At 33.9% G+C, this 18649-nt stretch overlaps 1 protein-coding gene across 1 annotated transcript; it reads left to right on the plus strand.

Annotated features, from left to right (window-relative positions):
• Positions 1-74: 74 nt before the first annotated feature.
• On the plus strand, positions 75-18213 carry LOC113395144 (meiosis regulator and mRNA stability factor 1). The gene is made up of 17 exons (XM_026632701.2): positions 75-476; positions 616-776; positions 856-999; positions 1611-1771; positions 1860-1977; positions 2719-2903; positions 10836-10995; positions 11368-11515; positions 11980-12158; positions 12364-12947; positions 13037-13212; positions 13355-13490; positions 13657-13762; positions 13845-14871; positions 15084-15259; positions 15510-15609; positions 15946-18213. The coding sequence occupies exons 1-17, from the start codon at positions 350-352 to the stop codon at positions 15981-15983; spliced, it is 3726 nt and encodes a 1241-aa protein (XP_026488486.2). The 5' UTR covers positions 75-349; the 3' UTR covers positions 15984-18213.
• The last annotated feature ends 436 nt before the right edge of the window (positions 18214-18649 follow it).

An 18649-nucleotide genomic window follows, 5' to 3' on the forward strand; every position in this document is an offset into this window, starting at 1 on the left:
ATATTTTTCCGAAATGTTAAGGACTAAAATATTTTAAAGTATGGTAAGTATGGATTTTGGTTGTCGCTGGTTGATTGACCGTGTGTTTTGTAATGATATAGTCTGTGGAAAGTGGAAATGGCGTAGCGAAGTGTAAATTTGTTTTTACATTTTGTATATAGTTGTTTTATTAGACGCAAATCCTTACGATTTAAGCACCTTATGTAGTATTTTAAGTATTTATATTATTTTTCGTGTTTCGTTTACGTGTTGTTATTTAGGGCTCAAATAGCCTACTTTTGGTTGAGGCTTTGTTCACATCTATGAATAATAATAAATTTTGTGGTAAGATATTACTTCGACGAGTACAATGAGCTTAATCAAGGGTACGGAGAGAAATCTCATGGAAACGAGAAGTCATTCTGTTCAAGGTCTAGCTAGTAATGTGTCGAGCCCTGCAATGAAAATACCATTACCACCTCGTTTGTGGATTACAGGTCAGTATTATTATGCAACGAACATATGTATCGTATGTGGTGCATCGATTTAAAAACGATTATATCGGCCACCAATCCACTCTCTGTTTTTGTGTTGTATATACTTGTATGTGATAAAAGTGTATCATGTTGTTATTAGATATTGAAGATGAATCGTCTGACGAAATGAATGGTAGCTTAAGAGAAGACGGAGTTTTTCCAGTAGAGAGAGCGAGAGTTCGATCACGTTTTCGACATCATAAACAGCGAACAGCTGTTTCTGTGCCAGTTGGAATATTCTGGGACATTGAAAATTGTCAGGTAAATAATATAATAAAATTGTAACATAGTTTATTAATTTATTTTATTATTAAATTATTGTATTCAAATATTATCTTAGGTGCCTCGGGGCTGTTCTGCAATTGATGTGGTTGCCGCAATTCGAGCTAAATTTCTTACAGGGCGACGTGAAGCAGACTTTGTTGTGGTGTGTGATGTGAGAAAGGAATCTCCAAATCGACTACAAGAACTTAATGATGCTCAAGTAAATATTTTTTTTTATTTTTCTAATGATTGTTTATATGTTTTTTTATTTTTTTTTTACATTATAATCGATGAAAGATAAGCAAGTAGGCCACCTTATGACTGTATGCAACATTACATTGATATAGCTATTTTACACAGTGCTGCCATTTATAGAATCTTTTGAACACAATAACATTGGCTCACTAAACTTACTTACATTCAGTATACCTTATCACAGCATTACCATGGAAGGACAACACATAAATAGAACATGATATGTTTACATAGTGGACAGTGTTGTAAATGTTTATGGTTTTAAATGTAATAACAATTATTTGTTTTGTTTTGTGTAAGTATATTTATTGAAAAATAAATATTTCCATTAGGTATGTTTGTATGAATTGGTTAAAAAATAGTTTATCTTCTTAAAATTCAAATTTTTGGCTTATAATTTGGTTCATTGCCCTAATTTTTTTTTTTTTTTTTGTTATATTTCATGTTCCATAGACTAAAAGGTTCAAAACACCTAATTTTTTTATAATAAAATGAATAGATTTTTATTATTGTATTGTAAATAATTTAAATGTTTCTCTTCTAGTGTAAAAAAATCTTTCTTTTTTCATTCATTAGGTTAGTTTAATTCATGTTTGTGGGACACAAAAGAATGCTGCCGATGAAAAGTTGAGGCAATGTATGAGGAGATTCGGGGAGTTACATTCAGCTCCCGCTGCTTTATTATTGATCTCGGGGGATATAAATTTTGCAGCAGATTTGTGTGATTTTAGGCATAGGTTCGTATTTTACATGGTATTATAAGTGTTGTATCTTTTATTAAAAATTCTATAAACATATAAACTAATATTGTCTGTTGTTGTTTAGGAAAAATATGGAAGTGATATTGGTTCATAAACAGAACACCTCATCCGCCTTAATCGCTTGTGCCTCTTCTCATTATTGTTACAATGATCTGACCGCACACCTGCCAAGGAACCCTAAGGTACTAAAATATTGTTTTTAATTAGAATATTCAAGTATGTACTCAAGTTCTATAAGTATTGAGTAATTTAAAGATAATGAATACAATCTCTTTTCTTTTACCTACTTTGTTAAAAATAATAGATCCCATCTAACCTCATTATAAGATCATGACAAATAAAGCTAAATGATAAAATGTCAACATAATAATTAACCTATATTATAAAAGTGAACATTACTTCAAAGGCTATTTACTTTTATTTAATATTTGCAAACACTTAAGTATTTCAAATAACTCATTAAATATAATTGCAATTATATTAGTATATTTGCAAAAAAATGGTATTGTCATGAATACATTGCTATTTTTTTTCCTTACTTATGTTTGGGAGGTGTTTTTATAATAAATCTTATATTATCTTATAGTGAAGATGTTTTGTGTGCATTTATTAGTTTTGCAATTGTTGCTTGTATGTAGTACTTATATGTATATTTAGGAAATTTGTATTTTTATAGTTGTCAATAGATGTTATAACAAATATGTTTAAATATTATGTATTTGACCGACTTTATAGATTAGGTTCTAATGTTGAGATGTCATTTCGTTTAAAAAGTTTTTTTTTTAATTTTTTGCAATATAATTTAACTTAAAGTATAAACAAATTATGTATGTAATAAGGAATTATTTTTTATGGTATTTGAATTTTCTTCATAATAACTGGTATACTATTGTGTGACTATGGAAAAGTTATTATTATAATAGGTGAGTCAAACAGAAGAAGAAGAGCCGACATGTGAAATGGAAGTGGCGAATTTACCGATGGACCAGCCGCCGGAGCGGGTGTCGAGGCGTCTCCGAAGGCTGGCCGACAATTGTGGGGGGAAGGTTCTCCGTGTCACTGCGTCTACGGCTATGCTCAAGTTTCCTACACCTGATCATGCTTCGAGGTGAGTTGATATTATATTATTAATAATAAAAATGTTAATCGTGTAAAAGTAATGGATGGTATTTCACAATGAAGTTAATTATATATTTTTTATTTTCATTTTAAATAAATATAAGTAGCAAGTGGTGAGAGTATTTTTGAATAATAATGTAAGTGAAAACAAATCGTCAATGATCGTGATTTTTTTATCAAAATAAGTACTTATTCGGCACATATAACTATGTCTATAAAACACCATAAAATTTTTTTCATTAATTTTTGTTCTGCTTCCGAAATTTCCCATAAATTATAATACACGCAAAAAGCAACACAGATTCCAGTAATATGAACAACGGAAAGTAAACTGTTCTTTTGGTTGAAATAAAAAGAAATTATAACTTTTTATAAAAAAACGTACCAATGTTTTTCTATTTTTTTTATTCTTATAAAAATAAATCGAGAATGAAACGTGCGAATTAATGTCTAAATTATTAAAAAACAAAAACGAATTGCGAAAAATGTTATCGTAATGTTTTTTTCCTAACGTTTTTTGAATAGCAGCAATTTACGACAGAAATAAATTTCTATCGCAATCTTTTAGGAAACTTGTGAGGATTCTGTATTTCTAAACGAAAACATATAAAACTACATTGTCTACATATAAACAAATCATTTAAATATATGTATATATTTATTTTTCAAAATGCCTTATGTATTATATAAAACGACCAATACTGTTCACTGTTTCTATTCTGATTAATAGACGTAAGGTTTATTAATATTGGCCCTATTAGCACCAAGCCACAGAAACATTTATTCGAATAGTGTAAAGTTATATAGTGAAAGTGAGCCAAGATTCATAAAGGAGGACAACGCGAATTTGAATCTTTCGTCATACGCTTGAAATCGCTTTAACGGGACATTCTTTATTTTGTCGAATTTAAAACTGTTATTAAAAATAATATTGATAATGTAAAATATACCTTACAACATTGATTCTCAACAAAAAATCGTACTTTGATAAAGGAAAAATAACTCTGTCCGTCTGTTGCTCTTTCACGACCTAACGACTGAACCGAATTTGATGAAACTTCTTATGCTTAAGCTTGAAACTCCTATTTTGCCTAATATATGACGTCCCCCTAAAATGCGAGTGAAACCGCGGCCGACAACTATTATTATATATATGCTAATAATATTATGTACAAAATCCATTATACTATCAACTACTTATTAATAATGTAATGAAACAAATAAAGGTTTGTTTATTGTTCTTACATTATAACTGAGTGGATAAAAATATCGTTGAATTAATGTTTCTAACTTTGTAAGTAGCGTATTAAATTTATTAACTGTAAAAAAATCCGAATTATTTAGATTTTTTCTTCTCAGTGGATTTGACTTTACAACCGATTGTGGCTCACGTTTACTTGATATTTAAAAGGACGATTTTTGGGTTAGTAAGAGATAATATGTATATCGTAAACGTTAGTTAAAATTGCTATTTTAAGGTACGTCTGGGTAGGTACTGCTAACTCATAATATATTCTACCGCCCAACAGTAATACTTTGTATTATTGTGTTCCGGTTTGAAAGGTGAGCGAGCCAGCATAAAGGACATAACATCTTAGTTTCCAAGGTTGGTTGTGCATTTGCTCTTCCATCTACCAATATCAAAGGCCCCAATGTCTATAGCAGTGGTGACAACTTGCCATCAGGTGATATCTGACCGCCCGCCTACCGATGCCATAAGAAAAAGGAATGAACATTATATGTAATACATAAAAATACTAGCTTTCGTCTGCGTGTATAACCAGTCCTAAAGTTTAAAATAACCTGTGTTAGGAAATAAGTTGTCTCTATTCCGAGTTTCATCCAAATCGGCCCAACCCTTTTTGCGTGATTGAGTAACAAACACCCAAACATAACAAACATGAACCAAGGGATCACATATTAGTTGCCAATGTTGGTGCCGCATTGGCAGTGTAAGGAATGGTTAGTATTACTTACGGCGCCATTGTCTAGCTGGTGGTGATCACTCACATCGAGTCTCCTAATTCCCCGTACACCTACCCTTATTATAACTCTCATAATTTATGTTATTAGTGGGATCAATCTTATTTTATTATAAAAGCGTATTAACCTCGCTTGGTACGGTTTTCATTTGCGCAGGAAAATTTCCTGTCAACGTTTGCGTAGATGTCATATATGCGTGTATTCGAGATCAAGGTCTCCGGTGAGAAATATTCGCTTCATAAACATATGTAGCAAATACGTGTCATATTGCTTGCTCGTACATTATTGTAACGTTATAAAATTTTTATACTCGTATGTTTTTTTTTTATATATTCGTGTATTATTATAGTATCCTTTAATAAATAATAGAGAATATAATAATGGAGTCGATTTCAAAAATATCTTTTGTAAGCTGTAATAAAAATGATTAAAAATGTTTTCAAAACATATAAACAAAAATACATATAAGCAAGTTGATCAAAACGTGATGTAATATTATAATACTATTACATATTTTTAACATGTACTTCTTTAAAATTTTTATTATTTAATTCACAGAAACAATATAATAATAATACGGCTCATTCAAAACATATTTAATCGTAATTTTAAATAAATATAACTAATAAAATATAAAAATATGAATCAAGTACAAAATAACGATACCTTAATTTTCAATTACGTGTCGCTTTCTTACATACAGAACGAGGTCAGTGAACTTTAGTTGAATCGATCAGCTGACTTTGAAACGATGATTTGAGGGTAGTTGAAACTTCTGAGTTATCTGATAATGCGGCGTTCACATACTCGTTGGAATTTGATTGCATATAATAGGAAACAAATCGCAAATGTTAAATTTTTATTTTATATTTTACTTGTAAGAGCTGAGAAATGTTCTAATAAACTTAACGTAAGTACAAAACTAGAACAATCTGATGGTCCGCTAAAAATAGAAAATCGTTAATGTTTGCCTTTCCCCGTTTATTTCGAAACTCGACCTTTTGCGTTCGAAATGTTTACCTAAATTGAAATTTGATTTCGAACGAAGTTTAAAATTACAATACATCCTTTAAATTTTAAAACACAATCTGCCTGCAATTTATTTTGTAGGAATAAAAAACGTGACTGAGTAAAAAGTAACTTTTGGTTGTTTTAAAGATCAATATTTATCTAAATAGTCATCTTTTAAGCTTAATTATATACATTTATTTCTATACAACAAAAAAAAAAAGCTTTTAATTTGTGATTTGAATCAACACTATACTGAGATGTCGCATGATATTTGAGTAAAGAAATGAGAGTTAAAGCTATGCGGTAAGATTCGATTGGTACGATCGCTCGGTTTGTACTTATTTCATTTTAAAATTAGCTTAAGAAATAATCATAAGGTAAAACCGTAGTTCTATCCGTGTTAAACCGTACTGTACGCAGCCGTAGTCGATCACGAATTTATTACACGTACTGTGACCGCGTATGTTATTCGCGTGAGCCCAGAATTCAATTTACATTTCAACCACTTTATTCTATTCACTCAAGTCTCAAAGCGTTAAGTTCACATCGGTTTGCCTTAGTATGAGTGAGTGCGATTTTTTTTCTGTGTGTGAGACGACGAAGAGTAAACACAGTAAATAAATATATTTGATTATATTTGCATTTTTTTTTATTAAAAATTAATTAATTAATTTGGATGATCGCGCCTTTCGGATGATCAATAGATGCGAGGTATATCAACAGCCTGTAAATTTCCCACTGCTGGGGCTAAGGCCTCCTCTCCCTTTGAGGAGAAGGTTTACACATATACACATATATACAGGATACACATGTGGCAGAATTTCGTTGAAATTAGACACATGCATTCACGATGTTTTCCTTCACCGCCGAGCACGAGATGAATTATAAACACAAATTAAGCACATGAAAATTCAGTGGTGCTTGCCTGGGCTTGAACACGAAATCATCGGTTAAGATGCACGAGGTCTAACCACTGGGCCATCTCATCAGCAGATGATTTCACATCTATAATGTTAGCTTAAATTATTATAATAATAAATAAACAAGCTTTAAAGCATATTATATTATTGAAATTAATATAATCAAACAAATTAGAAAAAGCAAACCAAAAATGTCATTGTATGTAATATAAAGCATAATTGAGATTTCGAAAGTATAGACGTTGCATTATATTCCGTTAATAACGTATTTTATATTTACCCACATAAATGTATTTATTTAATACATGAATGAAATTGAAATTATATCGGCCATTGCAACGCAAGGCACAAGCAAGAACACATTAATAAAGGTTTTTTTTAAATATTTATATTATTTAAAAATAGAATTTTAAGTATTTATTGTGTAGCTTTGAAAGCATTTAATGAAGTCGCCATAAAACAAGCATAAGATGCTACTCACGGGGTAAGCCGTTTGATTTATATTTTCGAAATTTGTAACGTTATAAAATATCAAATCCACGCTTTAAAACGATGCAACGAAATCATTTAAAAATTAGTGTCTTTGTGCTCTCTGTATATAGCAGTAGATATAGATGAACATAACAACCAAAAATCTTTGGTTTTTTTTTTTCATAAATCTATTCTAAATGCAGTCCTTAATGCAATGACCAAACAACGTAGTGCCTATAAAAATATTATTAAATTTAAATTAAGGTGTTGACTATACTATTGTTATATCGCAATGGAGTCTGTTTCTGTTCTTTTTAATAAGATTTATTAATGCAAATGGCATAGTGATATATTTTGTAATGTGTATAAAGGATAGAAAACTTTGTAGATTAATCGTTGGCTTCTTCTTCGAACGAAGATCAGCGGACCTAAACAATGTCACAACGATTATCGTTTTCGTAATTCGTAAAATAGCTTCGACAAACTTGTGGAAGGTATTTTAACCAGTACTTCAGATTTTTATCAGCTATAAAGGAATAAATTTTTTCGTGCTTAACATAACTCGATTAAATATTATTAAATAATATATATATCAAAAGCGCCCCGCCCCTGCACACAGGTATCACTAAAGCTTTAGTATGTTTATTCGCAAAAGTTTCTTAAGAATCGTTTAAGTAGAACTATGTACCTACTACCAGCGTAGTAGGTACATAGTTCTTTTTTAACCTTATAGTACATTTGAGAATTTTGAGAGTAATTATGGCGAATAATTGACAAATAACCTAAACCGTTAGCTAATTTGCGCAAAATATTCGTAAATGATGAAAGTACATCGATAGATGGAGTCGAAATGAAGCAATAGTTAGAACATGTGAATCTTAACCAAAGATTGCTAGTTCGGATCGGGACAAGTGTCCAATGATTCATGTAAATAATTAGTGTATATAATTCATTTCGTGCTCGGCAATGAAGGAAAACTTTGCGAGGATACTTACCTGTTTCGGATGAAAATCTTCTATGATAGACCTTTCGTCATTGTAGCAAAGAAACGAAATAAGCTCCAAACCATTCTTAAAAATAATGCAGGACCAGCAGTAGGACATTTATAGTTTGATATTTTTTTGAGTGGGTACCTAAATTATCTAGATAAGCCCTAGTCACACCAACACACACAAGTCTTTCGCGTGAATATGACTATTTGTGAAAATGGAATAGAAATCCCGACAGTACTAACTGTGATTAGTGCGTACATACATTAAACGTACAATATTTTAATCTAAATCTAATCTATCCTTACTTGGAGTTCAAGCTTGCATTATATCAAATTTCATAATATTCGGTTTATTGGTTTAGCCGTGTGAAAGCAACAGACACACAGGCCAGGTTAATTGCGAATTTATCATATTAGTATAGATTTAATTCTACTTTCAATCTAATGTTTATTTCTATGTGTATATTTATAGAGATTTCTATTAATAGATTATATTAATATTTATCGTTCAAACCGTATCTTGAGATAAACAACGATGTTTATATCAGAAGACGCGCTAAAAAAACACCTTTTTGTAGATTTATACGTGACGCAAATGTAATAGTTACATTTTATGATTCATGCTATCCACTAGAAAACACGTTAATCGCGTCACACGATGGAGATACTACAGTCGTTGCACTTTCAAATGACACGTAATAAAAAAAAAAGTTCTCGAGTCTGCTACTCTGATTTGTCTTCTATCTTTATGTTTACATATACTTTATGTTTATGAACCAAAACATAAATCATGAATCTCGTATACAATCTATGACTACTGTATAAAATATTACGAACTGTGAACAATGTTTTCAGTTATCTTAACTGAAGTTTGCTCATTCAAATCTGACAAGCAGAAATCTGTTTGTGTTTGTGCATGTGTTAAATTTGTGTCAAATAACTTAAGATCGTGCCACATGTGTATCGACTAACCCGCATTGGAGTAGCGTGGTGAGTTAAGCGTCAAACCTTCTGAAGAGGAGAGGAGGCCCGTGGCCAGCGGTTGGACATAAACATGCCGTTACTCCACATCAAATGACACGTACTCTACCATCAATTATAATGTATCCCTACTGTGTGGATTCACATTTAATTTGTTCACGTTTCTAACATTCCTTACAGAAAAATATCAACTGTGAATAATAATAATTATTTTATTTATATCATCCTACCCGATGCACTTTGAACTATAACAAAAATATGCATATTATTCAGAGAACTTAAATTACATAAAAATAAAGAAATATTCTGGTGTCAGATATTCGTGTAGGTCAGTTTGTCTAAGAGAGAATAGTGACGTTTTTGTAAGTCTTACTTTATTCTGTCACTGTGTCTCCAAATAGCCAGTGGTATGAACGTTTTATATAAGAGAAGACTCGAAACTTAAAGATTTAGTAAAAAAAACGGTTGTAACTTTACCGCGTGGGATGAATTGCCTGCACCTAGCTAACAGCTGGCAGCTGACACGGAAGACAGCTTCCGCGCGGAGCAAAAAAATCATATAAACTGCGGTCTCCAAAAACCTGATTTTTACAAGCTAGTATCTCTTATTTCTATACATCAGTATCGGATATGATATCGACTACATTCTATACTATGAAAGAAGTTCCTACACACTATCTTGTACGTATGTACTAGACAGCTTCAAAATATTTTGATTTTGATGTAATGTTCCGTTACCCTTCGTTAGTTTATCGGTTGATAATGAAGTTTCAGTTTATGTTTTGTTACTTTGTTACAAATAAATTGTATTAACGCGATGTTGTTTTTTATTTTGTTTAAGTATTTCTAAATTATTGAAACGTTAACATTTTGAATTTGGAAGATATAAATGTGTAATATCATGCAGTAATTGATTGGTATACAGTTGATCGAGTAAATTGATAAAACGTCCAATCATCGAAATAAAAATGGTTATTTATTTTTATATTTCAACAAGTATTTTGTTCAATGTAATCAACGGACCGCAACTATTTTTTTATTTTTTTGTCGTGAACGAATTGATAGTTACAGCCCGCTGAACTAAAGCTGAAGGCTCTTTAGTGGTCACTGAACCGTGTACATAGTAGATAAGTCTAATCCGTTAGTCTAAGAACTTCCTACTTAAAAGGCATTTTATTATTCATCTACTACATAAATATTGAAACATTAAGAAAGTAAGAAGTATATTAATATTAATTAAGTGTATAATGAACTTTACGTCTATGAAATTATATTCGCGTATTGGTATATACAAATTTTATACTCTTTAGCTGTCTATCGCTAGGTTAAGAATATCAGGTTGGGCCCATAGGCGAATTATATCCTACGTAGTTAGTTGGCAAGTTTTATCGAAATATAAAAACTGTTAATGGATGTTGAATTTCGGTTACATTATTTCAATTTTTTTTTTCTTATTAATTAAGTTTTATCACCTTTGAAACGTTATTGTTTATAGAATTGTAGTTTTTTTTATTTAGTGATACAGTCATAATTGTTTAATAATGTATGTATAATTATTTTCTAGAGCTTTAAAACGTATGGATGGCGAGGATGTATTCGGACGAAAGATAAGCACCCGATATGCGCGGAGTGCATTCCAGCCGACTTATTCGAGCGACGAGGGGTATAGCACTGCACCCGTGCAGCCGAGAGCGCAACCGCAATTTGTGCAGCCAGTAGCACAGGTCAGTTACGAGATTATACAGCTGTCCTTGATTTTGCGACTATTTTATCATTATTATTCACCGGTTTCATTAGAGCTATTTTTCGGAAATACTATGGATCTTATTTTCATAAAAGAGCAGAGACGTTGATGTCACAAACCCATGTTCATTTTATTATTATCATTTATAATTCGAGTTAATATTTTAACGTTAATTTAACGGAAAAATATTTAAAAATACAATCAAATTAAAAATAAGCATTTAAAAGTATCGACTAGGATTTGGTACCCATTTCACTTAAACGGACCCGTGTATGGTTTTTGTCGAGAGTAAATTGCAATTAAATTCATCTATGTAACTAAAATTATTTTTAAAATTTGTTATGTATATTAGCATTTATCAACCGCTCCACCGGAGAGGTCTCGCTGCGTGTCGAGCGAGTGGGCGCTAGCGCTGCAGCAGCTGCCGGCTGCGACGCCACCGCCGCTCGACTTCTGCCCGCCGCCCGCGCCCCGCCCGCGCAAGATCCGCGGCACGCACGGTCAGACACGGCGCCATACGTATTATCTTGCACGTACACTCGGTGTTACCCCGTAACGATCTTTGGTTTATCGGTGGATGGGTAGATGATGTAGTATCACATTATTTAATGTCACTTTGTTGTACAGAAATTATATGAAAGCGATTTTATTGAATTCTTAATGCAACGGCGATATGACATTATGCGATTTTACTGGCAATCGTCTGGGTACGGATCAGTTATACTTCCGACGAACGGCCCTACTTTGTATTGATTGGATTCGGTAAATTACAATATCAAGAAGCATAATAGTTCGCATTTTTTAATTGTTTGGAACTTGACGGTATTAGGGACGTTGAATATTTTTTAAATTTCGAATTTATAATGTATAGGCGGTAGTGAGCACTTGTCATTTGATAGCCCATTATTTTAAATTAAGTAAATTAAATAATGTATATAACGTGATGTCTTCATAACAAAACCAGGTACTGTGAACCTAGACCGGTCAGGCTGCTCGTCCAGCAACAGCGGCGACGACAGCCGGCGGGCCGTGTCCCCGTGGAACTCGTCCGCCAGCTTCAGCGAGCATAGCGAGGCCGAGCTGGAGTCCACCGCCGAGCTCACAGTCTCCAACCTGCCGCCATACGAACCGATCGTGTTACAGGTACATTTGACTATGTTATCCAAACAGATTTATTTAAATAATGGATATATTTTTTTGTTCATTGTTGTCAAACATAGTAGGTATATAGTTATAAATGATTCTCCAAAAATCATTAAACATTAATGATATTTTTACTAAGATAAGGGACTTTTTTAAATGTTGATATTCAATGTAATTATATTAAAATCTCATTTTGTTTTCACAGGAAATGCTAATGAAGCTGTTCAACCAGTACGTGCCCGTGGTCCGGGTGTCCATCTGGGCGGCGGGCGAGGGCCCGCTGGCGACGGTGGTGCTGCGCTCGGAGTGGGACGCGCGGCTGGCCATAGCGCGCGTGCACAAGCGCCGCCTCGACAACCAGTGGGCGGGCCGCCGCCTCGAGCTGTCGCTGGGCAGGCCCTCGCCCGCGCCCAACCTAGACGTGCTCCGGATCCGCCTGCGGGCCATCCTGCTCGACCAGAAGAACTACACGCTGCCGCTGCTGCGCCTGCGCGACGCCTACGCCAGTCGGCATTGCTGCGCTCTGACCACGTCCGACATCGCCAAGGTGAAGGACACGGTCGTCATCCACGAGGGGTTCGGTCGCATGGTGCAGCTCGTCGACCACACGCCCGTGTCGAACTCGGAGACCGAGGAGGCGCCCTGGAAATGTCACATACATGCTCTCATGAATACCGGTCACGAAGACGGAAGTCGTATTTTGCAGCCGGTCTTTATGGAGATAGCAGTTTTGGCAAAGAATACCCAAATTATACTGGAGAATCACGGAGGAATATTGCCGTTACTTAGGTAAATAAACTTGAATGTGCTTGTTAGTGATGATTTGTAATTAAAATTAACGTTCCACTGTGATTAATTATATATATTGCTCTTTACAGTTTCGTGGAATGCTATGAGGCCGTATTCCCCCCACTAGTGGCAGACGCTCGACGTGGTGTTGCTTTAGAGTTGCTTCTCCGGAGCATCCCTAATCTGGAAGTTAAGGATAGTCCATCACGCCATCTCACTTGGCGTATCGCCCGGGCTGATTCGCCGCCTTCGCTAAGTTATCTGAGTGAGTAATTAAAATCGGAGTCTAGTCTGAATTTTAACTAAAAATAATTCCATGTGATTCTTAGAATCTTCCGAAATTAAATTATCTTGCTTTTGATCGTCTTACATATTGACCACATTTAATTGCTTAATTCTTCGTGCAGGTGAGACATCTCGCTCCAGCGGTGAACGTGATCGGCCTCGCACTGCACCGGCGCTTGAACCCATGCTGGCTCTGTTCGAGAGGGAACTCATTGATCTCCTCCGTACTGCTCCGCGTTGTTCCATTCCGTTCAGCAAGTACGTGTGAATATCATTATATACGCTTGCATATATGCTTGTATACATACGAAGGTTCACGTTATTGGTAAATAATTTACGTATTGTCGTCTGCATTAGGGTTTTTCATATTAATAGATAATATTCAATGATATTGTACGTTATTTTAATTTTTTCGCTTTTGCAGACTCATACCCGCATTTCACCATCATTTTGGCCGTCAGTGCCGTGTCGCTGACTATGGATTCACAAAACTCCCAGATTTACTATCGGCTCTTGGCAACACTATCGTGGTTAGCTCTAATATATATATATAAGAACTTTTGGTCTAAGCTTGAGTAGATTCACTATAAAATTGTAATTATACACTTACAGGTTTTGGGATCTGGATCATACCGTGTGATAACGATTTCCGCGGCAGCGCAGGGAAGACGTTGGACGTCGGATCTTCTGAAAGTACTAAAGGCTCAACCGGGTCGAACGATCATGCTTCATGACATTCCCGAATTGTATCAAGCTACTATAGGTCGGCCTTTCTCAACCGTTGACTATGGAGTCTGCACTATCGAGGAGCTCATGGAAAGAGTAGCCCCACAGAGCGTTGTCATCGGCCCCGACGGGACCGTATCACTGCCTCGTCGAACCCCAACCCCCGAAGAGCGAGCACGCACCGTCCAATTCGCAGTACAAGCCGTCGAACTGCTATGCTATACGCCCAATTTGAGAATGGAATTCTCCCGTTTCGTGCCAGCGTATCACGCACATTTCGGTCGGCAGCTCCGTGTCGCTCACTACGGTTGCGTTAAACTCGTGGAGTTATTCGAGTTAATTCCGGAAGCGGTGACCGTATACTGCGAGCCCTCGGGCGAACGTAGCGTGTGCCTGGCTACGAGAGCGGCTCGAGCCGTGATGACTCAGAGGCTGCGGGCCTTGGTTCCCGTAGCGCTGACGGCGCTGCCGGCGCGTTACGCGTCGCAGTTTGGAGCGCCTCCGCAGCCGGACATCCTAGACAAGTCGTCGATCGAAGCGCTCGTGTATGCTGCGGGGGGTTTCGTGGAAGGGGGGATCGTGCAGCTCGCGGAGGATACGTCGCGTTGGGTGAGCTCGGCGCTTGCCGCCTGTGCCGTGCTGTCCGCAGACCGTAGCGTGGCTCGCGGTTCGACAGAGGAATACTTCGTCACCGCTTTCCGTAGCCTGTGCGGCGCCGACCCGGACTTGAACAGCCTTACTGCATCCGGTGTTTTAGAAATATGCGAACGTCAAGTTTGCTTGACTGCGACTTGGCGTACCGTGTGGCGAATTGCACAAATCCTATCCGATCGCTCGGGTCCGCTTCCTGTCATGGAAATCGTCATCGAGTATTCGAAACGTTATGGCCTGTCCTTCCTTAATGCAGAGTTGGGTAAGCAAAATTACGCTATATAACTTTTCTAAAAAAATACTGGCAAATATTATTGAATGTTTAATACTGTAGAAAACTTGTTATTAAAATAAAATTAAATACTATTTTCACATAGATGCATTATTTAAATATGTGTCAAATTATATCTTTGAAGTGCCTTAAATATTGTCAGGAAAATCGATTATTTTGTAATTCAAATACGATGTCCTCAGATTTAGAAGCCGCAGTAAGCTTCCTTCGCCAGCACCGCGCTGTGTTTATCGAAACTGATGGCGAAGGGTTATGGAAACTTGCTGCGGGAGTCACTCTACCGCAACGACGTGACTTGGCTCCTGTTCGATGCGCAGTGGAAGATTATTCTGTGTATGACACACCGCCAGGACAGAAGGTAAGAATCTTATCACTAAATTAAAATTATACTAGAAAATACAGTAATCATAAAGTAAGTAAATAATTTATAATAAAAAAAAAATAGTATTTATTAGTTTGAAATGAACATATAACTTCGATTTTATATTCAAAAAATAAAAACCCTTTCATGAAATAAAAAAATATTCGTTCGCTTAATGGCCTACATACAGTTGTTCAATTGTAGACCTAACTGAGTAATATCATTACATTTTGGTGATTGTTTTTAGGGTTCACGCGTGTTCGAATCACCTAATACAAATATTTGGTGTTCGCCGCCCGCGAGTGCTCTGCCAGCTCCTACGGCATTGCTGAGCCAAGATAATAAACGTAAGTTATCACTAATCATTTTAATATTTATATATAATGTTCGGCTTTCCTTTATATATAACTATTTAATAAATCGACTCATTCATTAATATGTGTTCATAGATTTTTTCATTTAGAATATGATCCTTGCGATACAACTCATATAAACTTAGGAGTGCTATTAACATTTTTTTTTATAAAATTTACTTGAAAGTGTACTTGTGTTTGCGCAAACACAAGTCCATCTAATGCAATTGGCTAGACTTTGAAATTAGCTGCTGTAGCCGACTTCAATTGAATTTGTGAGATAAATATTTCAATGTAGATACTTAATTTATGAACCGATTTCTTCATCAGGTCGCACACGTTTGGCCGCTCAATTTGATGCAGCGTAAAATGTTCCCACCTACGAAGCATTCCAAAACAATATCATAGTATAATAAAAATGCATGTGTTCTGATCCAAAGCTGTCAACACAGAGCCGCAACGAATTTTATCTCCAGACTAAAATAAGAGTCCTAATAAATGTGATGTCTATAACAATAATGTTTTAGATGGCGTATATTTTTGTGTGTTTATTTAGGTTAAGAAAATCTTCTCGCGTTCGTAAAATGTTATCAAGTGCAAGTAATGTGCAAATTAAGTTAGTTCTAGCTTGTAAAAAAAAAAAATGGCGCTTAATGATTCGAATAGCTCTGCAATGATACATTTAAATTTATAATTTCTTTGTATTTACCCGAGGTTGGCTAAAATTTACGAATTTATCCTAAATTCTATCCAATCTTTGTTTTATCATTTGACATTTAACATGTGTAATATTTAATTTAAGAATCTGTTTCACTAGATTGTAATGTATAGAACGCAACAAGTCAGTATTAGTATGTATGTATCTGACATCTAGAAAGTCTTGAAATAAATTATCTGCAATATTTAAAAATAAAATTTTTATAAGCGATGAATTATACAGGATTCTAAACCCTATTTATAGGCATTCGCAATATATTTGTCTCGTGTTATTTCTGTTGGTATAGCTCTCTTACATATCATGCAGCCCGCCGGAGCCTAATAAATGTTAATTCGGTCATATATAGTAGCGCTTATAACATTTTTCGAATGCTCTTCAAAGTACAATAATAATGTTTAAAAATGTTAATTTTTTAGAATTTTATCCTTTGATATTTGATCTCCAATGATTGTACGAGTACATAACATAATTATACTTTAATTTGGCTTTATATGACTTAGTTTAAATCCATGTTGTGTAATTAATAAATAGAATCGTCAAAATGTCACTATCGAATTTATAATTTAAGAAGACAACATTTTTATTATTTGTATGTAGAATATTATATATTGCAATAAAATTTATAGACTTTATTTCAAAGAATTCTTACAATTACCCATCAAACTTACAATGTAAGAGTCAATTATAGATGTTCAAATGTTTTATAAAAGTATTGTATAGTGAGTGATATTGCTTTGTAAGAATATGCTTGTGCCTGAAGTGCAATGATGGTTTTTATTTTGGACATTTTACAGTACAATCCGTCGTTCCACATTAATAGCTTAAGTACATATATTTTTATAAGAATTTGGATCATATTTTTAGGATAATTTAAATATTATTTTTTAATAACGGTCAATCTAAAAATTTGTTTCAAATGATTGCCGTTGTTTATTTTAAGTAGTGTTATATGACTAGAATCAAAAACTGTAAAAAATGAATAAGTATATTATTAAGGATTATAAGTTGTTTTTTTATCAACTAAGAGATACAAATAATGTTAGTGTAAGTAAATGTGCAATCATTTATTTAGCTATCAAATTAATTGTGATATTTACGTACCAATAAATATATCACTTAAAAAAAAATTAAAAGAAGCATACGAAAATAATTTTTATGTATATTATGTACATATCTTATTGATTGGTACAAAAATCAATAAGCACATTTATTTACAAGGTTATCGTTACTCGAATCTTTGTATAGTAGAATTAATGTGGAACCGCGACATTGATGCTTTAAAATATGTTAATGATTATAAAATTAATAGTTATTTACATCAGCCTTATGTAAGCAGGCCCTTGCATATGTTTTCGAGTATATTTATTTAATGCAATTATATTTATTGTAACACTGCCAGTCTGCATTTCAAACGAAACACTAAATGAAACCACCTGTCCAATAATTATATTATCTATATTATGATTAAGACAAAACTTATAATGTATTTCTGCTGCAAATTCTATTTAAGTAATTTTATCTTTGTGACTATATATTGAAATTTATTCTTATTTTAAATGGAATTCGATCGTCACAACACCCTTTATGTGAATTGAATTTCATGAGACTGTAGCAGATAAGTTAGATACTTTTAATTAATCCAATGTTGTTTTTACTTTCGTGACCAATAACAAAGTTTTAAATTTATAAGGGTAAGGTAGAATAAGGTTTTCAAGTACAGTAAGTGAAGATGTTAGTGTTATTTTCTACGTCTTCGTCGTTCTGTGATCTTTAATTTCTTGTTAGTTTCCAACTAGTGAATCGGTGTATGTATGGAAATTGTATCTCGTCATAATTGCATGAAATGAATGTAGTGTTGGAAAATAAATGTTATTTTTTGATATATTTTTTTATTCAGTAAATTGATTTCTAAAAGTTATGTTAGCATTTAAACCACTGTCTGCACAGATGATATAATTCAGAGGCACCAACAATAACTACAGAAAGAAAAATACCGTTTTACAGGTTTGATTGACTATTGATGCCAAAGATTGATTATTGAAGACAGTAACTGACAATTTCTTGAAAGTAAAACTAATGGTAATAGGATCTGTAGCTTCATAAGGTAGCCATTTGGTCTCAATCAATAATGCAGTTTGTTAAATTAATATTGTATTATATGCTTTAGTTATTACAACGATATAATAATTAAAAAAAAAAACCTTGTGTTGTTTGTTTAAATTAATATTTTTGGATGCAGACAAATTTATAACTTATCCAACATCCACACATCTAAATAATATGGATTTTGCCAGTGATAAAACAAATTTAATTAAT

The sequence above is a fragment of the Vanessa tameamea genome, chromosome 9 (assembly GCF_037043105.1).
Source record: "Vanessa tameamea isolate UH-Manoa-2023 chromosome 9, ilVanTame1 primary haplotype, whole genome shotgun sequence".
Lineage (NCBI taxonomy): Eukaryota > Metazoa > Arthropoda > Insecta > Lepidoptera > Nymphalidae > Vanessa > Vanessa tameamea.